At 42.6% G+C, this 27,991-nt stretch overlaps 1 protein-coding gene across 4 annotated transcripts; it reads left to right on the forward strand.

Moving 5' to 3' along the window:
- The first annotated feature begins 3,122 nt into the window (after positions 1-3,122).
- LOC147048829 (FERM domain-containing protein 4B-like) lies at positions 3,123-26,606 on the forward strand. Of its 4 annotated transcripts, XM_085923715.1 has the most exons (26): positions 3,123-3,195; positions 3,293-3,381; positions 3,688-3,764; positions 3,878-10,179; positions 10,450-10,515; positions 10,694-10,788; positions 10,907-10,999; positions 11,191-11,275; positions 11,851-11,907; positions 12,194-12,216; positions 15,924-16,007; positions 16,090-16,155; positions 16,538-16,595; positions 16,826-16,912; positions 19,763-19,839; positions 20,238-20,376; positions 21,297-21,438; positions 21,513-21,646; positions 21,787-21,903; positions 22,026-22,254; positions 22,380-22,436; positions 22,503-22,638; positions 23,055-23,213; positions 23,316-24,076; positions 24,145-24,271; positions 25,627-26,606. In XM_085923715.1, the coding sequence occupies exons 4-26, from the start codon at positions 10,018-10,020 to the stop codon at positions 25,736-25,738; spliced, it is 3,066 nt and encodes a 1,021-aa protein (XP_085779841.1). In that variant the 5' UTR covers positions 3,123-3,195; positions 3,293-3,381; positions 3,688-3,764; positions 3,878-10,017; the 3' UTR covers positions 25,739-26,606. The 4 variants fall into 4 exon arrangements, with proteins under 4 accessions (XP_085779841.1, XP_085779843.1, XP_085779840.1 ...); XM_085923714.1 differs by lacking the exon at positions 3,123-3,195 and having other exon boundaries at positions 3,202-3,381; XM_085923717.1 differs by lacking the exons at positions 3,688-3,764; positions 3,878-10,179 and having other exon boundaries at positions 3,124-3,195.
- Positions 26,607-27,991: the final 1,385 nt, after the last annotated feature.

Genomic DNA, 27,991 nt, shown 5'->3' on the forward strand with positions numbered 1-27,991 from the left:
CATGTCCACAAGAATTAGTTATTCAAAAGATCAAATGCTGGATACACATGCTGGGACATTTTTGGGCCTTTTTACCACAATCGGACCAGAAAAGCCATTGTGGGGGGGAAAACAACAACTTAGAGCTATTTTTTAGGTCAATCTTCTGCCATAATGACAGAATTGTTTACCATTTTTGTCTCTGTACGCCAGTCCAACCACTCATCCCGGGTTGGCTGGGAGGGGGCAGCGAGGAAGCATCAAAGCCCAAACAGACTTCCCAGTCCGCAGCCACTTCACCCAGCTCCGATCCGGAGGCATTCCTTGGCCAGCCGAGACTCGGGGCCTGATTTATTAGGATACCAAACAGCGGGTGCTGAATTGCATGTTCACGCTGACGGATTGGAAACGCTGCTGGTGTGCTTGTTGCGTGGGAGCTACGATTGTTAAGATTGCCATCTTTTACTGAGATTTCAAAAAGCAGACGCCACATTGCCTGTTTGTTAAAAGTTTTGGAGCCAAGGGTTGAAGTCATTATGATAGTTTGCTGGGGAGCACGAAAGTGATGGAATTGTGTTAGTGGAGGGCAAACAAGCATATGTCTGTATATTTCAAAAAATACATTGCTGCTCAAAGTCCTTTTTTTTTTCTTTATTAACTCGTTCCAAATGCGTATGACCGAGATGGCTCCGCTCATCCTGCATGACACTGCCTACAAAAGTTTGGACAATGAACTAAAAACCTTTCAGCAAAAGTCCAAGCACCATTTGTCACACACTGCACTGAAATGACCAACGTGCTAACCAGACGCCTGAGCCACGTTACGATTCTGGACCGTTCACTGATTTGTATCTTCCTTTTACTGTCATGTGAGAAAGTTCTTTCAGGCTACTACATGTGCATTCAGTGGTTTGACTTCTTTAGCTTGCAGCTGTATTGATGCTTAACAAATCTGCATTTACTACTTACTGTTGATTTGTACAATATTTACCACAACTTAATTGTGTGAAATCAAAATAATGGTACACCTTTTTATAATTCTTTGTTAAAAATGCAAGAGCAAACTCACACCGAAGGAAGTCAGGCCAGTTGGTTAAATGTAGTTTATTGTGAGTCTTGAAGTCAAATGTGTGATGTTGATTCGGTGCACTGCTGCATTTTTTGTTGCTTGGTATTTTGTTCTTTGTCCTAGATTATTAGTGTGAAATTGTAGAACAGTTGTGGACTGCGGGTTGTCATGCTAAGTTTATATCAGTCACATGTAGCCACTCCTTTGATACATTCTGTACATGTGTCTGGAGAACATATGCTACGTCTGTTGAGCCAACAAAACGCTCCTAAACATGGCGGTATTCATATGGTGTGGAAAAAAAATGTGTGGAGGACTATTTGTACATTTTAAATCAAGTATGTTGATTCATGAGACCACAAATACTGTGATGTTGCCTTAGATGACCTTCCTTGTTTGAATTTGGTTATTTTCCAGGGCAGATTGCTTCTGCAACAAAAATAGTCAGCAGAGGGCGTCAGTAAAAAGCAAATGCAACATTTTGAACCGGTTCTTTTTGCAATTTATTTTGTTGACCTTTAAAGTCAAGCTTGACAAGAACTACGACTACTATGTCAAAATATAAATCATTGAACTCATCAATTTTGAAGGACAGTGAATATGGAACAAGTTTGAAACTGTCAATGGAACCAGAACATTGTGAGAGTGCATTAAGTGCTAGTAGCGACTTGAATGGAGCAAGAACTAGTTCAAGTGAATGATGGCAACTGGTTGCTGGGGAGAGCTTAGTTGGTGGCTGGTGGTATAACTGAGAGCATGGGATGGGAATGAAGGTCAGCACTCATTTTTGATATATTGGTACATATTGTCATCCCTTCTTTTGTATGGCATGAACACATAAAAGCAAAATGTTTCCCATACAGTGAATGCATTTTTCCTGTAGTTGGTGTCAGTCAACGCACAAAGAAAAACCACATTACTAACCCATCAAGGTCAAGGCTGATGGTATAGGGACATGGTTAATCTGCCCTGGAGGGGTGCAGGGTAATGTGCAGCTAAAGACCAAGGGACAACATGCACACTGACAATGGGCCAATAGCTCTGGGACAGTGTGTCAATCGAGGGGGGCTCACTGTGTTAACATCTGTTAACTGAACAGAGCCTAACCCCCTAAAAAAAAAATCATCACTGGCAATCAAAAGATTTGCATACACAAAGATTACATTTGTTGTTATAACTTTACTAAATGTGCTATTTTGTGTTTTGGATTGAGTTGATTTAAAACACATGCCACCATGCCTTTCCCACAAATCATTTCCCCTGGGTCCCCCAGTTTGGTATTATCATAGTGAGAAGATATTTCATATAAAGTGTCATGGAACACATTGCTAGAGGCTAATCTCAGTGGTGGTGGCGGGGGCTGAGATTTGGTGTCTTTTGGGGGTGCACACATGGCACTGGGTTAAGCCTGGTCACACTTTGCAGCAATCGTCATAAATGGGGGAAGGGGAGACTGTCACTGGGGTGATTCGTGATGCTTTGATGAAAGCCTTCTGCACCCCCCCCCCAACAAATCTTTTGTTCTTTTATGTATTTATAACAAGAACTAGATGATGTTGTGCCCCTCAGTTCAACTGCTTGACATGCAGTCACAGTGGAGCGCTTCATCCCTCCCATTTCCTTGTTCCTGCGGTTTCAGTGTTGCTTTCCCATTGTTCCACAAATTTGAGACCTCATCAGTGTGGCACTCCTTTCCTTCCCTTTCCCTTACGGTGCAAACTCAGCAATGAGTTCAAAATACTGCCTTTGCCTGAAAAGTTGAAATAAACAAAAAAACGCATGAAATGAAATAGTTTGATGCAGTTCCATGATTAGAATGGGGTAGAGTGACAGACATAATGATTCCTTGTTTAATTCCCTCCAAAGGTTTCATGAAGTGTATTTTACTGAATACGTCTCATAAATGCCCTGGTGGGAATCCACAGAATTTACGCAATTCAAAAATCGGTTGCACAGAATTAAACCAGCACTGTTTTCTGCAGAAAAGAGGAGAAAATGACGTCCGTATACCCAATTGTATTTCTTTTATTTGCTATTTGGATTGATTGTGGTCCCGTAACAGAAAGCGCTCCTCTATTGGCCAACCAGCTGGCTGGAGGAAGAAGAGGAGGCGGGCAGTGCGAATAGATGACGGGACCGACCGGCCGGTGAGCGCTAACCGTGTCACGGTACCCCGGCCGGTATCTTTTCCTGGTGTCATATTTGCGATGAACTCCATTCATTTTTTATTTTTTTTATTCTAAGAGTTTGCTTCGGATCGGCGCCCGTGATCCCTGACACCTCGTGAGCGCAAACAATAACAAGTGCGATCCGAGCACAACAAAAGACACAAGGTGAGATACGTTTATTTCTCATCATATTACACATTGAGCTTTGATGATTATTGCAGTAAAATAAATGGCTACGTGACAGTATGATGAAATGTCATCTTTGTTGACTTTCATCTCCAAAAGTGCCAATCCCAAAGTAAAACGTGCTTTTGCTGTCAAACTGTATGAAGGATCGCGAGTTGTACTGTCAAATGGGAATGATTGACATGTCAAGTGTTTTGCTGCAGCTTGTCGAGCCTCAGGTGCACTATAAACAGCCAGAAAAGTCTGAATGTGACTTTGCTTTTCTTTTTCTTTTTTTCACGTCAGCTGGTGAGCACTCTGTGTAAATATCCTGTTTCCCTGCACAAAACAAACAATGGCCAGGCAGGAACGTGATATCCGCTGTGAGTCTCGTGTCACTTTAAATAATGAAAATAATGTGCTGCAGAGGTGTTTACCACCCCGAGTCATAACGGTGGACATGATGTCCCCACCACTTTTATTTGTTGTGACAAAGGAGGCTTATCTGGAGGACATCCAGTGGACAAGAGATGAGAGGAACAAAAAAGAGGGAAGTTTGTGTTTTGTGTTTTACTATATTCAGTTGGTTCCTCATGAAAGCAACATGTGCTTTTTCATTGATGCTTGCACACGCACTACAAATGCAGTGCAGCTTTGTGTCAACTTTAGTTCAGCTGATTTGTATGCGCTCAGCGCTTCCAGTCCAATAAAGCTATTAAGGCCTGGAATATTCCAGCACTGCTGTGAGGCCCAACACAGATACAAATATAGTTGCCAATCAGGGCCCAGTGTAATCAGTGCAAGGCAAGCAACAGATAAATGTAGCTACAAAAAGACAAAACTCCATCGAAGCTACCTCAGTTAGGTGGAGCCTCCTTATGAGCGCTTAATCTTGCCATGTGTCAAAAACAAAATGGATTGCGTTGACATAAAGGCTTTGTGATCACTGCAGTCTGTGTAAACAAGGTTGTGAATATTGATAGTTTGACAGAAAACGCATTCCCAATTGTGTCACCCTTATTATGTGTAACAAGGCAGGCAGCGTTTTCCTGTTCTTTCCCACACTTTTTGACTACAATCAACTTCATGCTGACTTAAATGAGGGAGGGACGTTTGTCAGTTGGGTTATGTGATGTGTTGCCACACAGGTCCCTAAAATTCTGTGCATCAGCAAGAATACGGTGCTGGCCTGACTGGTTCTGAAATTGTAATGAGTATTTTGGGTGCAATATCTCAATCCCTTGAAGGGTCCTGTATCTAACAGAATAGAGAATTCTGATCGCCTAAAGAGTTGTTGTTGATAATGTTGGTGTTGAAGCTCAATTCACATTCAGGAGCGCATGTCTTTTTGGGTCAGTGATTATCAATTGGCCCAGCAATAGAAATCAATTCAGACCTTCCGAAGCGGACATGAGGTTGTCTGTCTAGGCATGTGATCTACTTTAGGCAAAACATGTATTCTTTTATTTTATCTGAATGTTCTTAGTGCTTGTCCATATTGTAATCATATTCAAAGTGGTTCACACCAAACTCTATCTATGCCAATGGGAATCTGTTCCCCATTTGCTGTCAGTCCGGCAGTGTCCAGACATCGCAGGGCTTCCTCGTTTCATGTCTGCTTTGTCTTCTCAGACAGGACATCCTGTGTGAAACAAAGAGTCGACCAGATGACTCAATACCTACATTTATTTGTGTCCAATAAATATCTTACTCAGGGACAATTGTGAGACTTTTATAATGGTTAGCAATAAATAATTATGTTTTCCGTTTTGTGTTTACTGTTATAAATGTAAACAAAAACTAAACCATGTCTCATTTCATATTTGAGATGAACCTATATTGTAGTGAGGCAAGAAAATAAAAACTCCAGGACAGAAAATAGTACTTGCCTTGGAGGTTTTTTGAGCCAAGGAAAAGGCAAGCATCTCTTATGATGTGTCTGTCTCACCCCTTCCCACAGGTACAAATGGAATTCAATGGGCTGAGGTGCTATCATTAAATTCTTACTTCTGAATGGAAATAAATAAATGAAGGAATAAAGAGATAAATAAATGGATAAATAAATACATTTAAATAAATAAATTTTGGCTGCTGAAGTATTCCACTGCCTCAGGCCGGATAGAAATCAATAGACCTCAAAGCTACAAGCCCCTTGTGAGCGTTTCTCACGTTATGTGCCAGAGGAGATGGAGGCGAGGTGGAGACGAGCAGGATGTCTCAGTCTCGATCCCCTCCAGTCTATAAAATCCAGTTATTTCCTGTCTACTGTTTTTTCCCCTTCAACCTTTACTTGATTTTATTCTTTTTTTTTTTTTTGGTTTGCATTACATCAGTGTTTTATGTTTGTGCGTGGGCATCTTTTTTTTTGGGCTGGAGCTGTGTGGGTGGAGCTTGTTTGTCTGTTCGTGCTAAGGATTACAAATGAATACAAATGTAGAAGGTGAAATCCCACTAAATACTTTAAGTTTTGTGTTTTTTAATTGCGTTAACTATGAGCAATAAATATACGTATGACGATGCAGTCATTTAACGTAACAAATCAGCACTTTCTTATAGTATGTGGCTTAAACGAAAAAGAATAACTGAGCTTCAGTCACCTTCACCCTTCAATGGGGAGGGGGGGGGGAGTCATTTTCACCTGCCCTGTGGACCAAATCCAAGGACCCTGAGGGTCCGTTATGAAGAAAAGATGTAGGTGTTTAGCCATAAAATAGGGAGAAGGAAATTCTTCATTTCTAGCTGTCTTTGATGGGAGGTCTTTTCTAAGTTTTCATTGTGTTGCTTTTTAAAAGAAAATATAATGCAATATAAAGGCCAACCTGCGGTTATACTGCACATACTGTATATCCACGCCATGTCCGAGCAGCTTTTTAATGTTTTGTTGTATTGTGTGTAACAGTTGAGCATATGCTACTGTGATTATCAGAGTAATTAGTTTAACTCTCCAGATGATTGATGGTCTGTGTGACCAAAATGAAATTAGTGGAACCCCTCTGATAATACTGCTTAACAAAGATACAGCTTCACAGTTCAACCTGGTAAAACAGAGTGATTTGAATCAACAGCCTTGAGACATGGCTCAAAGTTAATGTTCCAAATGTTTGCTAAGTTTCATATTGTCCGCATAAAGCTCTGCATGCTCCCACGCTGGTGTCTAAATGAAGAAGTCAGAAATGTAATGCTCATAAACACAACTGAGAACTTTTCTGGACGTTACAATGACATCAATTACTGCACGATTAAGAACATTTCTCGCATTCTGCATCTCTATTATTGTTTTATTTATTTGTGGTCTTAATGACCTTGAAACACCAAGTTAGGTCTGCATAGTGAGCCAACATCTATCTTTTTTTAATTGCTTGAGGGGCTTCACAGGCTGTTGTTTTGTTGGCTAATATGATGGTGCAAACAAACCCCCTCATAAATTAGTTAGAAACAATTTGACAGTTTTCCGTAGTCCTCAAGGCTATCTAACCCCGACCATTTTTCCAGTTGTTGTCCCAAAGCTGTGGCAGTTTTCCTCACAGAATCTGTCTGGATAGTTATCTGGATCTTGTGTGGTCTGGCCTAATGAGCCTCTGCAGCTGCTTGGTTCAAATTATCTAGGTAGCAAACTAGATTGAGAGGCATCTGGTCTCTTTACTATTATGATGAGTTCACGTTGGGCGGCACGGAGGCCGACTGGTTAGTGAAATAAGGATTTGGTGGGTTAAATCCGTATCTTTATTATAATTAAAAAAAACTCGTACTCCATGCGCAGACTCTGTTAATGAGCACAACACTGCCATCTACCGTTCTGGATGTGCAATTACAATTTATTCTCGTAGAATATTTCGTATTTGAGTTTGAAAGTTGGTCCTGATTATTTTTGACTCTTCAGAGAAGCCCAGTAAGCTGGATCAAATGAGGGTGAAATAAAACAAACCGCAACAAATTGATCAAATAAGGGTAAAAAAAAAACACATTCTGTTTGAAATTGTAAAACAATGATAATGGGAACAGTCTGTGTTCAAGCACTTTGTAATGCTGTCCGAGACAAATTGGTGAAATGAATTTGCTAATGTGCCAGTAGAAGCCTGTAAATCAGCATCACAACTGCTTATTCTTTTCAAATTCCATTGATAAGAAGGCTTACCCACACATTCCCCTCTTGGACATTATTTGATTTCCACAAATTTCAAAAATTAAACAGTTGCTTTTATTTAATTAATATTGCCATAAAAATGAAAACGTATCTCAGGAGCAAGGGCAGGCCCCGGCAGGATGACTAAATCTAATTTATGCTTATTTTTAGTATATATGTTGAACCAGAATTTTTGTGTCGACCATTTCTTTGCTCGAGCTAGCCGACGAAGCTCTCTGCCCACCAACGATAATATAAAACCACAATATTCAATACTTGGCGATCCTGAACATTGTTTATGTTTTTAATTTAGATGGCCTATATACATATTTCACCCCCTCCCCCTATTTATTTATGCATGACTACCAATTGTCCACGTATCTAACATGGGAGATATTTGACAGCTGGTTTCTCCTGCCGTACACCACGGGTGCAAACCAGGTCCTGTGAGGCACGTTAGCCGTCCCGCGCGTGTGTGCTTGCATGAGTGTCAAGCATACGGCACGTCCTTTGCAATTCAGCCTGTCAGCTGTAGCCTCAGTCTGTGTTCCAGCTTGCCAGCTGCAGACTTGTGTGCATGACAGCTGTTTCTATGCTCCATTCACGCTGCGCCTCACTCACGCTGCTTTTAGAAGAACGAATCTGCCACTTACTCGACATGCTAATTGCCATCCTATGAGGGGCTGAGCTTAGCGTAGTGGAGGTGTGATGATCTTGGCACTACATCTCCCTGTCATGACCCACATTGTATTCTCAACAGATCAAGATCCCATATAGCAGGCGAGAGACAAAGGTGTGGTGAAATTGGGAAAATAACGGCACATGGAGGAGCTAACAATCAACACACTGAAGCACGATGTTTTTTTTCATGATTCATCACTTAATGCATTGGCCTTTTCTTTTTTCAAACTGTAGCTGGTGGAGCTAAATACCCCCATCTGGTGTTCCAAGTGGGTATTACAGTTCTCCTCCTTGACAGTTGTGTGGTGGTGAGGACAATAAAAGGGTCGAGAACAACGGAGCTTGTAATTGTCTGGTTCGCGTGTGCACTGTGCATCACATAAGCTGGGTGGAGTGCTTCCAAGAGTGACATCAAATGGCATTATGTCATTTGTCAGCGTAGTACCAGGCTATGAATGGGGGGGGGGGTATTGAGATTCAATTAGCAGCTGTGTAAAATGAGTTACGAAGGCGAAACACATTAATTATGTATTCAAAACATACAGGCATGAAAAACAAGATTTAAGAAAAATGATGCGAGCAGTCAGACTGTGATAGCGCTACTCCAGCAGCGGACCTTTACTGTGACCTTATTCTTAGAAGTGAAGACAAATGTAACTCGTGTGTTGAAAAGATGCTTTTGGACCAGGGCTGCCTGAAAGTGCATTTGTTCTTGACACCTGTGACTCTCTTGTGTATGTATGGCTGTCACCCCCAGACAGCCGTGGCCTTTTACGCCTGTCTGCTCTTACCATGGTTAGTTAGATACAGAACCCCCCCCCCCCCCCCCGTCACAAGCCTGCTGACGCCTGATGACGATTTGCATTGAGCATACAGTCAAATGGAGTAGAATTCTATGGAATCTGCATGACTGATCTGAATTTGCACTGCTGTGTGTTTATTGTTTGCCTCATGTAAAACTGATGACAAAGAATTCTGCATTTTCTGTAATGGAGCAAAAAAAAAAAAGCTCATTTTTCATTTGGGAGAGTCAAATGAAGCTAGACAATATTGTTTCCACGTGATTTTTTTTCTTCAGCATAGTTGCTTGTGTTCTTTGCCTTATTTATTTGAGTCCAGGTGTGCTGAGTGTGCACATTTGTTTATTACTCACATCTGTACACATGAAAACATCTGCTAATGACTCGCCAGCACTTTCACGTCCCAAAGTTTCACATCAAAAGCTTTCCTAATGTTTCAAACCGCCGTTCCACTTTTAAAATGTGCCGTGTCAGTTCTACCACCCTGGCTGATCCGAACTGAGCCAATTATTTTTAACACTCCTGCAGAATGTACTGGGCGGGGATGTCTGGACTTTTCAGGAAATTGCTCCCACATCCTAGACTAATTCAAAGTCTGTTTACTTTTTTGTGACATTAAAATGGCCCACTTAAATAACACGTTAAGGGAATGAGGTCAATGCTAAAAAAAAAAATTGATATCGTGCAAATGTCTTTGTTATGCTGATGTCACGGGTTCTAATTTGAGCATTTGGAGTTTTGCATTGTGCATGTATTTGTATTGATTATTTATCAAGCCTTCATTGCTTCAATAGTGCTTGAGAGCGTCACTCTTTGCCTGATACGGGCTGCTCTCAAAGGTGATGACTCCCAGCGACATGACGTCAACGGGCCAGACAGTACACAATGCGCACTTGTGCCTCCAAATAGCAGCTTTTATGGCTTTACAGCGCTTTGAGTTGAACTAACTCCAGCGATGTGCAAGGACATTGTTTCTCCCGCTTCTGTGAGATGTAGCCATCTGATGTAGGAATCGATCCGATACACAAGGACATGGCTGTGCGCATGATTCGTGGGATGGAGGACCTGGTGGCCTCTAGCAGCCAGCTCCTTTGGACCGTGGCACATGACATCTTGAGGAAGTGGTACCACAGGGCGCTGTTGCCATGCCAACACTTTCTTGTGGCCTGGTTTAGGATTGGACATGGCTACCAGGTATGACAGCTTCTTGGCTAATAGCTCCAGAGCAAATGCGTTTGGCGTTCGGTGTGCAGTATTTTTATCTCAGTGATCGATTCTCCATTCAGTCAAAACAAAGGCAAACATGACACTGAGGTGAATCACTGTTACGTCTTCACAAAAAGTCAAACCCCAGACTGTTAAGTGCAAGCGTGGTGTTTTTGTAAATGGCCATGGGTGATGCTGAAGATGTGTTGTGCAATGAAGGCAAAAGATGACCTGTCCAAATGTTTTTTCATCCTTCAGATGACTGAGGGGCGTCAATGCCGGGTACACCTACTTGACGGTCGGAAGCTGGAGCTGCTGGTTCAGGTACAGAACTGGATCTTTCTAAATTGCTGTTGTTTGTTTTTGTTGTAGTTTAATCACATAGCCCAGTAACAACACCCCTATTAATCATATAACAATGAGGCATCTTATGACTTCTTTAGTATAGTTATTATCTAAGAAATAATCTAAAATAAATTAAAAAAAAATCTTTTTTTACCAGCCAAAGCTTTTATCACGAGACCTGCTAGATTTGGTGGCATCCCATTTTAACCTGAAGGAGAAGGAATACTTTGGCCTTTGCTTCATCGATGACACGTACGTACATTTTTTAACATTGAACATAAGATAATATTGTTCTTGTTATTACAAGACAATTCTTATTACTCCTTAAACATGCCTGATGCCATTTTTTTTTTTTTTTTATTGCTTTTAGTGGTCAGAATAACTGGCTTCAGCTTGACCGAAAAGTCCTTGATCATGACTTTTCTAAGACTTCAGATACACTGGAAATCAAATTCTTTGTGAGGTGAGTAGACAGTTTTTTTTTTCCTAAGCTGAATGTGTTGACCGTTAGTGACAGCATCCCCCCAATTTAAGACGGCTCTAGACCAGCAGGTGGCAGTCATGTAACTTTGTCAACGACTCGAGGTTGCATGGAATGCGTGCAAATTATATTTGACTTGATACTTGATGTAACCCTAAGTAAACTCTTTACAGATTTTACATTGAGAAGATCACCTTTTTAAAAGAAAACACAACTGTGGAGCTGTTCTTCCTGAATGCAAAAGCCCTAGTGTTTAATGTAAGTCTTATAAGTTTGATATTGTTGTACTCCAAGGAAAACATATATTTAATGCGTTTTATTCATATATTACTAAACATATATTCTCATAAACTGAATTTTTCCCACATGGTATATAATCAGGGAGGGGTAGTTTAGTGAAATCCGAGGGGCACCTGAATGCAACAAACGGTCGAAAACTTTACTATGGGGGCGGGAGGTGGGGATGGGGAGGAGAGGGGAGGGGAGGGGAGCATACTGGTCACCATGGGAGACGGAGACTGTTGAACCTGCTCGGACTGTACCACTGCATCGTGGGGGTTTAGTCTTCGTATTAGCCGCTCAACTGAAATGATCCTGCACCCGAATATCTTACCTTGTTCATAGAAACCACCACCACCTTAAGTGTCAGCTGAATAACCGTTATTACGTGCCCATCTGCAGTTTTAAACACAGCTTTTGTATGCGTGTTATTAGTGGTTCAGTCGGTAGCGAGAGGACCGAGGTACCGTTATGTGTTTGGCTGCACTTTGTGGTCGCGCGTAGAAACGATCTCGTTTAACATTTTAATCATAGTCTTTTCAACAACAAAACAGGAGGACATCGAAGTGGAGAGCGAACACATTTTCAAGTTGGCTGCATTCGCATTACAAGTAAGGAAGAACTGCTGTTTTTACTTTAAGTCTTAATGTGAAGGGTGGTCCAGGCGGCATTTGAATGTGTTTCTCTTTTGTGGCAAAACTGGTGCAAGAAATGCAGCACTTTTGTTTTTGTTTATTTGAAATACTACACGTTGCAAAGAACAGAAGCTCAAAAATAGCTTCTGTTAGAATCTACTTAACGAGCGTTTGAAATGTAGGATCCACCATCTGCTGTGAAGAAGCGCAGGAGTTTGTTTTAATGCTCTTACTTACCTGATTATTTGTCTTTTTTTTTTAGGAGGTCAGCGGCGATTACACATGGTAAGGCCGTTTTATACTTTAAATGGGAAATTTAATGTGTGCGGAATTTCCAATTGCATTAGAACTATGCATGATAATTGCACCGATGCGGGGTTTTTACTTTCACGGCACGGGACACGTTACGGTGGAACCTCGGTTTTCAAACACAATCCGTTCCAGAAGGCTGTTCGAGAAGTAAATCATTCGAATTCCGAATCAGGTTTTCCCATTACAAATAATGGGAAAAAATGTAATCCGTTCCAAGCAAAAAAAAAAAAAAACGTCATTTTTTTATTTGCGCATTTTTGTCCGATCGCGCAACTGCAGCGCACCGCGGAACGCGCAACTGGAGCGCATCGCCGACCGCGCAACTGCACCGCGCTAGTCGCATTATTGTGACAGAGCGGCCGCTGTAATTTAGAAAATACTTTTAAAGTCCTGATGTACTTTCTAAAATTGAACGCAGGAAGTTTAATTTTGTCCGATCGCGCAACTGCTGCGCATCGCCGAAGGCGCAACCGTAGCGCGCACCCCCGACCGCGCAACTGCACCGCGCTGGTCGCATTATTGTGACAGAACGGTCGCTAAAATTTAGAAAATATTTTAAAAGTCCTAATGGACTTTCCAAAATTTAAGTGGACCTCAGTGCACAGAGAGCTTAATTTGGTCCGATCGCGCAACCGCCCGCAGCGCGCCGGCCGTGCGCTCACTGTCGCATTGCTTTAGGAGCGTCTTTGTGTTTTCGGATGGCTTCACTGCTCCCACTTGCTTCATTTGGAGGCATGATTAGAGTTGATGCAATCCTCAGAGTAGCGAGAATGTAATAACAAACGGAGTCAGTTGGCATGCGGGTCCTCTCGGCTCATCTCGCGAGGTTCGACAACCGAATTTCGTCCAAAAATCTCGAATTTATTTGTTCGAATACCGACTTGTTCGAGAACCGGGACGTTCGAAAACCGAAGCTCCACTGTATGTCATATAAAGAGAGCAAATACTAATGCAAACTGAGTGTTGCTTTTTATGCAAAATGTATTATTCTTGTATCTCATTCGTTTGTAAAAATTGACACAATAGTTTCCAACGCAGTTCATCAACAAAGTGACAGTAGTCACAGTACACAATAGTCTGCAGGCAAGTGTACCCATTGCGGTCAAAGTCCGGAACCAGGATTTGTGTTCGATTTTAGATTTTTTGGGTCGCAGTGTAATGACTGCTTTACAGTAGATAATGTTCAACCAGCCCGGGTCCTTTCTTGATACTTCCCTCAGTTAATGATTAGCTTGAATTGGCTTTGTGGCATGGAACTTGCCTTCTGGGATCCAGATTGAGCTAAAAATATTTGGATTGTCTAAATGCAGGTTTACTTGCATTGTAATTGCATAATATTTGAATTCTTGTTTTGTGTGGAGGTACATATTCACTTGTACTTGGTTGAGAGAGAGGGTGAGAAAAAGAGGGCGGGAGAGAGGGAGAGGCTGTTTAGAGATTGCCTTCATAATCTGTCCACCAGTGGGAGATAAGCTTAGTGGGCCTCAGAGGCTCGACCTGCTGATAAGGTATGTTGTTTCATTATGCCAGGCATAGGAATGGAAGGCATTCATCGGCGGTGAGCGGTAAACACTACTCAGCACTGTGTGGCTGATCTGCAGAACGAGCGCATTGTTCAAATTATTTGCCTCCAAAATGGCCTTTGTCGGTGTTGCTAACACAAAAAGTTGTGCTCTCTAAGAAATGAGGTGTGGATAATTGCACAAGGCAATAAACAGTTCAGATGTATTTTTTATTTTTTTTACTGTAGTCCATTTCTTGTCCTCTTACGTCAAACCTTTGCAACAGTTGTTTGTTCACAATAACCAGTTTGTTTTTGCTAGTTTATTTGAATGATACAATATAGTATTGCCAATATTTGTGAAAAGTACCTGTTTTGATTGTCTGGCTCACTTATTAAATTAAGATAAGAAAATGGTGAGGCAAAACTCGGTATCATCAACTTGTCTCAGTTGGACATGGGATTGAAATGAAACGACGGTGTTGTTATCACAATGGCGCATCCCTCACTGTCACATGACAATATTTCTCTTTCCTGTCAATGAACTCCTTTGTTTCTGCTTCTTTTCATGAAGAGGCTCAGTAAATCCCTTAAGTACAAATGGGCCTCCTCTACGCTGTATCAGCAAAGGGCCCTGTAGCAGTGAGATTAGCCGGAGACCTCCTCCTCCAACAGTTCGTAGCCTTAAGAGGGATGAGCAAGGGCCACTGTCCAATGGTGGACAAATTTATGTCATGTTGTGGCGGAGTGGGCCACAACCCCCTGCTGAGAGATGAATGAATTCACCATCAGGGTTTTACAGTATAATAACAATTCTTGGCACTTTGGTGAAAACATTCAGTGCAATGCTGGGCTGGGCTGTAGGAATTGGCCCCACACTGCAGACTGCAGGGAGATAACAGACGTAGTAATGAATTCCAGATTGCTGACAGGGCAATGTGGCTGTGGAGTAGATCACCCCGACAACATCAGGCACCAGCTCCTCATAAAATGTACGCAAAGTGCCGTGGCAGCAAAAGCCAGTCAACCGAGGGGAAGCGGCGTGCACCTCCACCCCCTGCTAAGGCTCACCCTTATTTTTTCATTCGTAAGCTAGTTCACATAACTGGATCACTGTATATATATATATATATATATATATATATATATATATATATATGTCCTCAATTATTCTTATGAGAATAGACTGAAATTGACAATTATAAAAGTCAGTTCAAGGCCAAATGGCATTTGCGCTAAAAAGCCAATCCTTTTATTTTCCATTTTGCGCTTGTTGTGATAGGATTAGTTTGTTTCATTTTTGAAGTGATGTGCATGCCACTTTTGGATAGTCCCCTGACTTCAACCTAACCTTGGAAACAATGCAATATAGTGTGCCGGGTGTCTGCGGCTTCTGTTTAGGCGCTCGGTGGACCTGCCTGCCAAGCCAAGCTCGTTGCGTTTTTGTTCGGCTCAACGGTGTTTGTTATCTCCGACATGACGTCGTAAGATAGACACTGACTTGCCGCCATTTGTCTGAGCAGATAACATGGCCAGTGTGTGTATTTCTCACAAGAGTCTGACATTTTTGGCAGGGATCTTGCGACTCTGGCCGTTAAATCTTTCATGCTTGATTGAATACTAAGCGAAGGTGCGGTAAATCAATGGGCTGTAGTTAACCGACAATATTTTGGAACAGCTTGCCTGTTTTGAAATAGCTTGAGTAATTGCATTTAATATGTCTTCTGAAGGTCTTTAAATGGCTTAAAAGCCCCCCCCCCCCCCCCCCCCCCGTGTGTGCTATAGCTATCTATTAGGTTTGGCAGGACATCAGTTAAGCTCAAGTTTATACTCTTTGTATGGAAGATAAGAGATGAAACGGATCATCACCTTAATTATTATTATTGCTATCAATCATTAAACATGAACTTGAAATCAGTTGGGGGCACAAATACGAACATCTAGCGTTCGTCTACAAATGTTTAAAATGTAGAAACGACGTGACAAGTTGAGTCTGTGATGTTTTTTGAGGCATTTATAGCACCAAAGCTTGGAATTGATTACTCAGTACCATCAGTGTGAATTTGACTGTCTTTGCTATAAATAGTAAATGAAAAACTTGATTCTTACCTCAAAAAGGACTCATGTTTTGATGGTATGAATAATTATTTTGTCTTTTTTTTTTTATTGATGTATACAGTACTGAAACGGCCAAATCAAACCTAAAGCATCTCCCAGTTCTTCCCACCCAAGTTCTCAGGAAACACCCGTCTCTCAGTTACTGGTCAGTTGTCTATGCAGTTTCTATATTTCTTGCCACCAAAATGTCTTGAGATGATGAGTAAATATAGTTTATTTCATTCTAGTGAGGACAAAGTGATTGAACATTACAAGAAATTGAAGGGGCTGACCAGAGGACAGGCCATTGTGAAGTAAGTATGAGGAGTTTATGATTTATGAATGCACTTGTTTTGAGTTTATGAATTTTGAGTGATGATCGTCACTGGGCCAGAATATGACATCAGAGGAGGTGCTCATGGTCAACAGCCAACAAAGCACTAGTTCCATTGTGTTGAAACCCAAAACAAGCCCTCGGGGAGTCGTTTACAAAGTGAGGTTTTGTGCCCTTGAATTGATCAATGGATTCTCCCATCTTCAGTTTTTCCAGTGGGGAGCAAATCGATCCGCTTCCCACTGTAAATGACTGCCGTTTAACTCTGCCGGCTGTACAAAGGCCACAGGTTGGCAGTGATGAAGTACAAGTTAGTGTGGTCCTTCTAATCTGCTCCTCTTTCTCTCTCACTCGCTTTCAAGGTATCTGACCCTGGTTGAGTCGCTGCCAACATACGGAGTCCATTATTATCCAGTAAAGGTAACATCAGTGGCTTCAGTAAAACTCCACATGGAGGAACTTTAAGTCCTCATTAACATACAGGGATGTTTGTTGTTAGTGTTCGTAACAGAACATTATATTTTGAAAGTCTGCTTCGTTTAGATGTGTCTTGCTAAATCTAATGGATTTGAAGTTTAGCTAGATTGGAAATGTATCAGCTATAACAAATTTGACACAATTATGCTCCTGGACTTGTGGCTTTGCTACAGGACAAGCAGGGAATACCCTGGTGGCTCGGTGTCAGCTACAAAGGTGTTGGCCAGTACGACTTACAAGACAAGCTGAAACCAAGAAAGGTATTTGCTTTGATGTGAACATTCCAAAATGTAGGCAAGTCTTACACTGTTCATTACCAAAGTTATTGAGTTTAAATCACAACACTTCCTGATGAACCTTTGATTTTGTTAGCCCTGACATGGTTAATGATCCATTCAATGTGTAAATAAGCACCATTAAGATCCCCGTTCCCACGCCAGTCAAGAGAAAGCAGAATTGGTGGGAACGACATTATCGGGTTTGGCGCTATTGAGTCAAGGTTAAGATAAATAAAGAAAAGGGAAAAAAAATCATAATAAAAGGCTTCTTTTTCTGCAATTCAGGCTTCAGTGTGGGCTGTGATGTATCCATTGGTCTGTTCTCTTTGTACTTTTCAGCAGATAAATATGTCTTTTATGCTCCTTTCGTGTGCTTGTTGAGTGTCATTGAGTAAAGTTGAATTTTTTTCACAAAGATCTCTTTAGTGGGCTTACAAGTCGCCTTTCAAGGGAAAATGTGATTTCTTTTAACGCCCCCACCTTTGGGATTTGAACATGGCTGCTTTGGTCTTTCATATCCCCCAAAACGTTGAAAGCTGTTGACGCTGCAGGTTCCCAAAACAGCAATGAGCCGTCAGTGTCACGTGTGTGGTATTTGTGTTCTATAGGGAGCGGACGGGCCTCTAGGCCTTGCGTTGGCACTCGGCCAGCGGTGCTCGTGGCTGATAAGGGAACATACCTTCACAGTTTCCTGCTGTTGGGGGAATACGGAGTCCTTTTTCAAAACCACAGTCAAATATTTGTTGACATTCATAATTCTTGCGAGTCTGCTGCTTTTGAAGAATGAATTTGGCATTTTTTGTCATATTTAAGGTAAACTGCAAGTATTGTCAAGAGATTTGGATACTGTTGTTACTATGAACTTGAATTTATTAGAGAATGTCTATTTTGGGTAGAGCTACTGCGTGATGGTTGAGATTTCTCAATCACGTTCTATCGAAACTGAGCAGCAATATTTATTAAGAATGTCCGCTTTGAGTTCAAAATAATGAATGATGGTTAAGAGTTGTGAATCGTATTCCGTAGAAAGAAAGGCCCAGAATAGAAACGGAAAATATCAATTTCCTCATTTCTTTTACAGTGAATGGTTATATTTATATAATGTCACTAGATGTGTCATATGGAAATGTGTGACACAATTTCCAAGGGGTGGAGCAAACGGAGCTTTTTTTTTTGTATGCCATTCAGGAGGGTTTTTTTTTTTGTTTTTTTTTGTTTTGGGCCAGTTACTCGTAGTCCCAGGTTCCTGGATTATGGTTGTTATTGATTGTGATCCTGACTGAAACTGATCTGAATATACTAAAACCACAGGCATCTGAAATGCGAGATATGAGAACAATGTTGACTTAAACACTCTTTATTCACTCAATGCTTCAGGATGATATTACGACAGCATGAAAGAAATCAGCAATTTGTTTTGTAGTCTACCAACTCTCGAGGCTTTGTAAAACTTCTGTAGCAGTGAAAGGGATCTGCAAGAAAATTCTCACACTTGTTGCAAAGCTTGAGGTGTGTCACATCCCAAACATATTTTGGCAGTGGCCTCAGATGCAGTCGGTGAACTTTTTTTTTCTTTTGTGTGTGTGTCCTCTATATGAGCTAGCGCACGTGTAAACTCTCTCCTCAAAGTTTTGATTGCAGTTAACCTTGACATTACTCCAATCAATGATATTTCGACCACCTACGTATACTGTACAAATGTGGTAGTGTTGGTTCAGTGAAAAGAGAAAAATAATGCTAAAATCACAGTTACATACTCCAGGGCAATTCCTTTAAAAAGGAAAACTAATAGCTTGTGTCCCAAAAAAATCTAGCGACACCAGTCCAGGAATTTGTTTTACTCACTTCATCCTCTTATATGTATGTGTCTCTTTACCAATGAATCTATTTGCTACTTCTTTTTATTGACATAAATACAACCTGTTTGTCTGGTTTGGCTAAAAGTAAAGCGGGCTGTGTAGGCGCGCACGAGAGAGCGAGAGAGAGAGGGAACAAGCTCAGAGTGGCGCTAAGGCGAGGGTGAGGTGTCTCTGATGTCAGAGGACGGGGGTGGTGAAAGGGGTGTGGCTCAGCTGAAACTCTTGCAACACCTATCTAGTTCCTGCAGAGCACACAAGAAAGGGCATTGTTCAAGGAAGCTCAAGCCCTGTGGGAAGCTCAAAGTCAGTAGGATCAGGAATATAGCAGGGGGATAGTCAAATCAAACTTCAAGGTAAGACCTTTCTTTCACTTTTTGAAATATCTTTAAGAATGTAGAAATTGCAGAGGAGCTTGTGTTTTGCTTTTTTTCCTACCTGAGACATAGTTTCTCCTGCAAAGTATAAAGCTGTCCTGAATGCTGACACCTTTGAGCAGTTTGCTTAGGATCACTGTTTGATGTGCAACAAAAATCTTTTGAGGGTAAAAAAAAAATGGATCAAATCGAAAATCTCAGGCTGCAGTCGTGTAATAGCACAATTGTACAGTATCATGATTGCTGCGGTGGTAGAACTACCCGAATCTTTTTGGCAAAGCGTTCACACCTATTATATAACCGCAAGAGCGTTGACTGGATTCTTTATCTTGATTTTTTGTTTTGTTTTGTCTATCTCTCTTTACTTCATCAATCCCAAGTATTGATTTTCTGATCCATGTCATTTCTGATCATTTGTCTTCTGCTAGTCTACAGTGCTCAACGTCCTGAGAATTACCTATGGTTGAACTTTTGAGAAATGTTTTTGGAGCTACACTTAAGATTTTGACCAAACGTTTGATTGGTCTTTTAGTAACTCCCTCAATATTAATGACCCTGACAAATCTCATTGCAAGCAATCTTTCTGTCTCTCTCTGCAGTTGTTCTCGTGGAAGCAGTTAGAGAATTTATATTTCCGAGAGAAGAAATTTGCCGTGGAAGTAAACGACCCCCACAGGTCAGTGAAGCAATCTTTAAGGATCTGTGATCTTTTGTTTGGGCCGTGATGTCTTTTTATAGCCGCAGCTTTCGCTATTGTCATGGATGTTCTTCTCCTACACCTTGCATCTTGTCGACAGTGGTCAATTTAGGGCGCCTTGTTGCCCGGCTGAAAGTTGAAGCAAGCACTCTCCTGCTGTTAGAGGGACACTTGACTTTATCTTAGATGTGTTGCTTCCCAGCACCAGAGCTTTAAATAAAAACAACTGTCTGGCTTCAAAATGACACAAATGCAGAGATTTTTGGTTGGATTTTGAAGCTTTGCTTTTGTCCCTGGAGAATTCCATGATATTCTGTTGGCTTGCTGGCCATGTTGAGGAGCTGCGATGAATGTCTAAACGTTTTTGTCTTCAACAGTCAAACGGTGAACAAGCGGACCTTTGGACAGTCTGGCCTTGTCATTCACTCCTGGTATGCCAGTCATTCTCTAATTAAAACTATCTGGGCGATGGCCATCAGTCAACACCAGTTCTATCTGGACCGAAAGCAAAGTCGAGTGAGTATTTGCCTCTTCCAATGCTCCGCTCATATTTCAACACCCGCTTATTTGATATTCATTGTCAAATGACAGCCATGTTTCATAGTGTTCTTTCCTTGCTGCGTTTCATTTTTGCTTCGGTGAACATAAAGGCGATGCGCCCCGCCTTAAAGCTTCAGTTTCGTTTTCCCCCCTTTTATTATGCATTTTTCTTGAACCAGCAGTTTTGCCCACGAGTACGTATGTAGTAGTTTGAAAAGAAACTGTTCCCATGTTGGATATTTTTATGTTGTCTGCACTTGAGCTTAAATGGGGGAAGAGGATTTTTCGATAACCAGAGGGCCAGGTACTTGGAACTGTTGATGCGCTGTTTACTGTGCAGAGCGAACATTTTATTTCTCAGTCTGAGTGGTGAATCAGTAGAATTGTCTTTTTTACGATGCCGGTCGTAATGAAGCCCATAAGGAATCGCATAGTCTTCGTATAATGTGCATAGTTAAGCTTGGAATGCACAAAGGGCAGAAATAATAACATGGCAAAATGGGCTTGTGGGTTTTTTTTTAGTCGCTGTCCTATTACCCAAGGATGCAAAGTTTGTGCTTTGTGGAGGACATTTGCAATGGAGATACATCCAAAAAAAAAATTGAAAACAGTGAAACTGTGAGGATTTGGATTTGATTAATTTCCAGTTTTCCAAATCTCATTATTTTTAATTCACAATCTTGTGTGTATGAAACCTGTTTTACATTTCAAAGGCGGATGGCGCATGTGTTCGGACAGGAATAGATTGCCTAACCTGATTGTTGAGGGAGCAGCGGATTTATTCAGCGTGCAAATAGGACAGCCCGATTTTCGTAAATTCTTCCAATAAAAAGCTCTCGATCCTTCCTTAATTTCTCTTTTTATTTCAAAATACCTTGTCTATTTTCTCCACATAGTCAAATATGAGCACAACGAGAAGCTCGGGAGACATCGCCGTGGATCTCACAGAGATCAGCACCCAGCGGATTGGTAAATTTCCAGGTCCTGCAATCAAAGATCAGCTCATCATGGCAAGTAGTGGAAGCCTCATCTCAGCCGGTACGTGGCAGCTTCATCTGTCCTGCTCCTCGGGTGCTCATCCACTTTAGTCATCATCTCACGTGTTCTGACAGGTTCTGCCGACTCTGACGTCGGCGATGAGCAGAGGAAAGAAAAGATTAGCGAGTTGAAAACAAAAGAGAAAAAACTTCAGGACGTGCTTAAACAGAAAATTGAGGAACTGAAGAAGATCTGCATGCGAGAAGCGGTTAGTCTGTTCATCTTTTATTTTTCTAATTTCTGTAAAGCAGGGGTCACCTCCAAGATCCACATGGCTAAGCGATGAAATATTGGGGTGGAAGATGTAAAACATCCAAATTGGAAATTAACATGTTTTTTCACTTTCAGGAAATTACCGGCAGATTACCGAAAGACTATCCGTTGGTTTCTGGCGAAAAGACTCCTCAAGTTCGAAGACGTGTCGGCGCAGCATTCAAGCTTGATGACCCTTTCCCCTATGATGAGGTAAAACCACTGTTTTGTTGTGCAGTTATTTGAGGATTCCTTTTGCTCGACAAAATAAGAATATGCCATCTCGTTTTAGGTAGGTGAATGAATGAATAACTCACTTGTGTGTTTACCCGTAGGACCCTCATTTGAGGAATCTGGAAAGGAGATTTGCCTTGCAGCAGAAATTCGTGGAAGCAGCCATGAAGTTAACCAATGAGTTGGATCTGAGTAAGACAGTGAAGAAAAAGAGAAAGAATAACTGCTTGGACGCAATGAGAAAACTGGAGGAGATCGAGGGGGAGATCAACGCCTACAGGATCTGGAAAGGAAAGAATCCCACCCAAAGAGCTTCATTGATCTCAGCAGGTATCATAAATTGAGTCACACATGCAGCTGAAAGCTTTCACTTCAAGCATCGGAGCCTTCATTTGCTTGAAAGATGACGTCAACGTGAATCATTTTCTGAGTCATTTCCTTCTTATCGTTTTCAGACGATGTCAACCCATCAGACCTCAGCTCTCAATCTGACAGCTTCACGCTGGATGAAGGTACCGCCCCTTTTAATCACGTCCATTTCTGTAACAGACATCAAGTAAGCCTGTTTTTCCTGGCAGATGACGAGCTCAGCACCCAGAGGCAGCGCTCAAGTTCGCTCCAGTACTCCCCGAGATCCCACCATGCAGAGACGCTCAGTATCTACTCCGGCAATGAGCGCCGAGTTTCGGCTAATGACCAACACGCAGACGGAAGGTATTTAGCAACCGCCCCGTCACCTGCGTTAATATTTTTTGTGTGCCTGTGTAGACCTGTGAAGCGGCTCCAGCTCTGCATTCCTGCCAATTGCCTCAAGCCACCCTTTGAAAAGTTCCCCCTTTATCAACCCAAATCCACCAGTTTTAAAAATAGAATGGGAAAAAAAACTTGTCCATGCCTGTGAGGGAGCAAGCGCCGATGGTTGCAGAGAGGAGGGGCCAAATGTTAAAGTGGCGTTGCTCAATTAGCTTCCAGTAGCTGTGTTGCTTTCACAATGTCAGATGACCTAAATGCTGTTTTCAGGACAGCGCCGCGGCGTTTTTGTTTTTCTTCCGTCGGCCGGCCAGTCTGAAAAGAAAAGGAGTAGCATTTGCCGAGATTGAACTGAAATATCATTCTTGTCTGTATTCCAGATTGAATTACTGTCAGGAACCACTCCACCGCAGTCACCACGATGCCTTAACAAACCACAACAGTCCATACAAATCAGGTTCCAGAGAGCCTCGCGACGCCCGCAGTATGCCTCCCACGCCGTTGCTCACGCGCAACGCTTACAGCAGCACCCAACTCAAGTATGTCATGTTTGCATTTAGTTGAAGATCTCCAAACAATTCATGCATTTTGGTGAGATGACGTTTGACTCGATTCGATTTCTGCGTGTGTGTCGCATTCAGATCAGAGGACGCGCCGCAGCTTTTTCGCCAACGCAGCGGGAGTCTGGAGTCCCAGTCAAAGTTTGCACTCGAGCCCGAAGCACGGGTGCCCGCATTCAACTTGTCCCCGCCCCGACGCAGCACCAGCACCGAGGTACTCGACGACGGCTCGTCCTACACCAGCCAGTCCAGCGTGGAGTACGCCGTCCCCGGCAACCCCAACCACCGACGGAGAGTGCGTGGGCGCCACAGGAAAGATGTTTACGCCAACACGGGTAGCATGCCCAACTTGGCCCAGCCAGATTTCCACAGCCACGCCTACCAGCGCCGCACTCGACCCACCACTACGACCTTCTACGTCACGGGATATCCTAACCACGCGGAGCCAGAGCTTTACCCTAACGGCGTCTATATGTACGACAATGAGACGGAGGGACACTACAGCGTCAATCCTTCGTTCCATCCTCCCCACGCAGCCTATCGTCCCCGCGATGTGCACGGTCGCTACGGCAACGACGAGCTCGACGGCACGTCACAGAACGTGTACGCGACGCTTCGGCCGCCCAGGAACCGCCCGGCTCCCCGCGGCGAAGAGCAGATCTCGAGGAACTTTAAGAAGGCAGTCGTGGCCGAGCACTTGAGAGGCTGGTACCATCGCAACGCGGCCTACAAGCAGGCCGCTTACGGCTCCGAATACGACCAAGGCTTCCAACACAGTCTGAGCTACCAAACCATGGGTGCACCGCTCAGCCACAGCAACAGGAGCCTGTCCTACTCATCAGGTTAGACGAGTCTAAATCCTGCGTTGACGCGCGGGGAGTTCAGAATTAACATTCTCCACCGTTCTCAGCCTCCTCCAATGGAAACTGGCACGGCCATATCGGAGGTCACGGACGAGTCGATTGTGACATGGCCAAGCATATGCCGCAGACCTACACCTACACCACAGCTCCCTTTGGCCGCCCAAGCCACAGCAGGTAAGAAGCTAAATGTATCTCTTATTGTTATAGATTACAAAATGTATTATTATTGTTATTATTAGAATATGTATTATTATTTTGTACTGTATCTCCAGACTAGCACTTTTTTTTTTCTGCACCATTTTCAAAATATAAGCCCTCCACCCCCTAATACATCTCCCCTTTGGAGTCCACTGGGCTGGCTATCACATAGATGTCACTCTTGACAGCATTTGACTATTTCTTGGCACAGCCTTGATGGTCGGGGACGCTGTGTTTTTTCTTCCACGAGACCTTCCTCTTCATTTTCCCCCTCCTGCCTTCCCTCCTCTTCCTTCTCCCCTGGCTGGTGATCTGCAGCCCAGAGGAGGTTCAGACCTCCACAGGGTACAGGCCCAGTAAGGTGCACCTCGTAAAAGGTACTTATAATAGGTAGACAGCTACGGCCAGAGCCTGCCTGCTGCGTCCGCTGCTTTCGAGACATTAGCTGCTTGTCAATGTTTTGAAGTGAGCTTTGCAGCTGAGATGTTTGACTGACTGCTTGCTCAGTGTCACGCACGATGGTGTTAATTCACATTAGACTGAACTTGCATGGCTTTGGCACGCGACGTGCTTTACTTCTTTCTGTGATTGACATATTGTCACCCAGCGATCACATTCCTCTGCGCTATGCTTTTTTGCAGAGGTGCCGCCATTCACCATTTTGCCCCCCCATGCAGATTTCTCCCTTATTTTTAGTGGCAGGGTTTTAGTGATGCTGTACGCAAACTTCTGACCAGGACATTTGCTTCCCTTTCCCAATCATAAAAGAGGAGATCATAAGAGACAAAAATGTCAACTCATCACAAATGCTTATCAGGGTCACGCGACCCGATTGGCATCTCCCAAGACCTTACTGATGTCTCCTTTCGTTTTCGGAGTGTGTTGTCCTGGTGAGAGAGCACTCGAGCGGCAGAAGGAAAATGTGGCCCCTGAGCATTGTTGAATTTCATTGCTACGTGTGTGTGTTTGTGTGTTTGCGCTATATGCTGTTTTCGCTGTGTGGGAATGTTTGACCGCGACTTGAGTCATCTCGAATGTTTTGTGCCTGCAACACGCTGAGTGGCCATAACGCAGTCCGGCATCGATCGCTTGCGGCTAGAACTTGTTTGTAGTCGCCCTTTCATACCTGTAGCATGCAATGGAATTTTTTTTATTTATTTTTTTGCATTTGGACCAACTTGAAGCGAGCTTGAACGAGGAGTGTTGTTTTGCAAGATGTTTCAGGATGGTCATGCCATGACAAGAAATGTTCTGTTTTGCTGTGCACGTGGGAAAGAGGCTCTTTAATCACATAAATAGCTGATTGTGTTTTTCTTTGAATATCATTTTAGATCCTACCTAGATGTCAACCAAGCGGACATCAGCAACCAATCGCAAACCAGCCTGGACCCGCAGGATCGGATACACTGGCACGAAGGCTCAACAACAGGAACAATAGTTTAGCAGCCTGTCATTTAATCGTTTTCCGCACGACAAAGGCGTCCCGGTGCCTTAGACTGCACTTACCTGTTTTTCTGAGCAAGGAGAGCCAAAGAATGAAGGAATTTCCACGCAAAGGCCAAGTGGACCTTGTGTTTGTATTGATGGCACTTGTGCACCGTTGCCGCACTCGAAGCTGCTGTGGAACGCAGATTTCAAGTACCTACGTAGTTTTGCTCTGAAGACATTGAAACTGGGCAGAGTCGCGTCTCCCACTGAGCCGCACCACTTTTCCTGCCACTTGCATACACGTTTGAACAAAACCAATGAAGGACCAGATGAGGAGCAACATAACCTGATCAAATCAAAAATGAAGGAGCTCTTTAGCAGCCAACCGGACAAAGATGGCTCTTTACCTGCAACACTGCACAGCCACCAGAATTAGTTTTTTATTTCTGGATGCTTTTAATCACCACACCGCTTACCGTTTTTATTCCATCTGTGTGACCATGACGTTCCTAAAGTATACTACCTTACTTTAAAATTAAACTAAATCATGTGTTTTTGTTTTAACACCAGTATTACTCCCAAAATCTAACAAAGATTACTGCCACACCGTTCACAAATAGAAAGAAACTCACAGAAAATGGCAATTTTTTATTTTATTTTATTTTTTTTACTTCCATGCTGGAACTCATGGACCGGTGCTCGTAATTTCTCTCAAGAGAATGTTACATGTTTTTATTGTTAATACACTGGTTGTTTGTGGAGCATCTTGTGGATTTGAAAAGCATGTAATATATAGCAGCAAAAAAAAGTTTTTGTTAAGCTGGTTTTTAGGATTTTGTATAATTTCACTCGTTGGAATAAAACAAAACAGATTTTGTTTGAAGTCGTTGTATGGTTGATAGGACACACGGATCCACAAAACAAATTTAATGAGTGGAGGAGGGATGCAGGATTAAAGCCGTTAAATTAGCTAATTAAATGTTGGGTTCAGTTAATTAAACGGCCTTGGAAACTGTAGCATTAGATTAGTGGTGCCACATGCAAAAAGGATCTGCTCACTTTATTCGCTTGAACCCCTTTGCACTTGTTTGACTCCAGGGAGCTGTGAAACTGCATTTTTTTTTTTTTTTTTTTGCATTTAAGAAAAGTAATGAGTCTGTCACAAAGATAAACGTCAAAAAGTTTGCCTTGCTGCCGTCTTGCAAAAGCTGTGTTTTGATTGTTGTCTTCTTTTCACACGGCTGTTTTGCCAGCCTGCCTTCTTGTGTTCTTCAGCACTAAACCCACCAAACCAGTCTTTAAAACTCACCACACCCACTTTGGGCTTTAACCACCTCTTCTGTCCTTATTGAACCAAACCCTCCCTTTAGGCTGAAATCTGCTCGATTCGATCCTCCCCCCATTCCGATTCTAACCTTTCACCTCATTTCACTCCCAAACTAACACATTTTCTTCCAGGACAAGTGTTTGACACAATTCAGCAGCTCCACTGGCTTCTCGGTGGAGCTCAAGGGACAATCCCAGCTCCCTGGCTTTTACCCAGAGGCAGTGACGGGGATCGTGTTTGGCATCCAGCTGTCTCTGGGCCTGGACTGATTCATACCAGCTGCAGACAGACGCTGGTGGGCTGTTCCGGCTGACACTCAACTACATAAACAAGGCCCTCTTATGTGCTTCAATCCATGAACAAGGTAGTACAATCATCTAAGCTGTACAGTGTAACCCGTTGAGGGACCGAAGTGTGCGTTGACTTTTTCTTGGAGTGAAAATTGTGCAGTACTTTCTTGCACTGACTTGCGTATGAGACACCTGTCGAGTGTGCACACTCGTGCGCTACGAGGAGGCGTGAGCAGCTGTAGTCACGAAAACAAGAGCCTGCACTGTGCTCAGAGACATGATTTGACTTGAGCCAGGACTTTCTCAAATTGCACAATATGTCATACTGAAGATCTGCTGCAGCAGTTGGTGCTTGCTGTGATCACTAAACTGGACTAAGCATTTCTTAAAACATCTCAAGGTATGTCTATGCACACCAAATTCACCAAGTGCATGGAAATAAACAACCCTCATATGGAAGGGTTGAAGGTTAAACTGTCTTAAATTTAAACAAGAACCCTGAATGAGTTTGATAGGAAGCCAATTGATTTTCCTTCTTTTAGCGTTCTCGGTTTCACTAACATTGCCTTTCTGCACTAGTGATGGGCAGAGAAGCTGATGTGTTGCTCCACTGATATTTCGAGATGGGTGATAAGAATTCACCACACACTG

The sequence above is a fragment of the Syngnathus leptorhynchus genome, chromosome 11, assembly GCF_054491065.1.
Source record: "Syngnathus leptorhynchus isolate UIUO chromosome 11, UIUO_Slep, whole genome shotgun sequence".
NCBI classification, from domain to species: domain Eukaryota; kingdom Metazoa; phylum Chordata; class Actinopteri; order Syngnathiformes; family Syngnathidae; genus Syngnathus; species Syngnathus leptorhynchus.

What these genes read in the sequence shown, in the direction of transcription:
- LOC147048829 (XM_085923715.1), top strand. Translation starts at nt 10,018, where the DNA reads ATGGCTGTGCGCATGATTCGTGGGATGGAGGACCTGGTGGCCTCTAGC. An exon ending in GAGCCTGTCCTACTCATCAG is followed by an intron (nt 24,077 to 24,144) that starts GTTAGACGAGTC and finishes CACCGTTCTCAG; the next exon opens with CCTCCTCCAATGGAAACTGG. An exon ending in GGCCGCCCAAGCCACAGCAG is followed by an intron (nt 24,272 to 25,626) that starts GTAAGAAGCTAA and finishes ATATCATTTTAG; the next exon opens with ATCCTACCTAGATGTCAACC.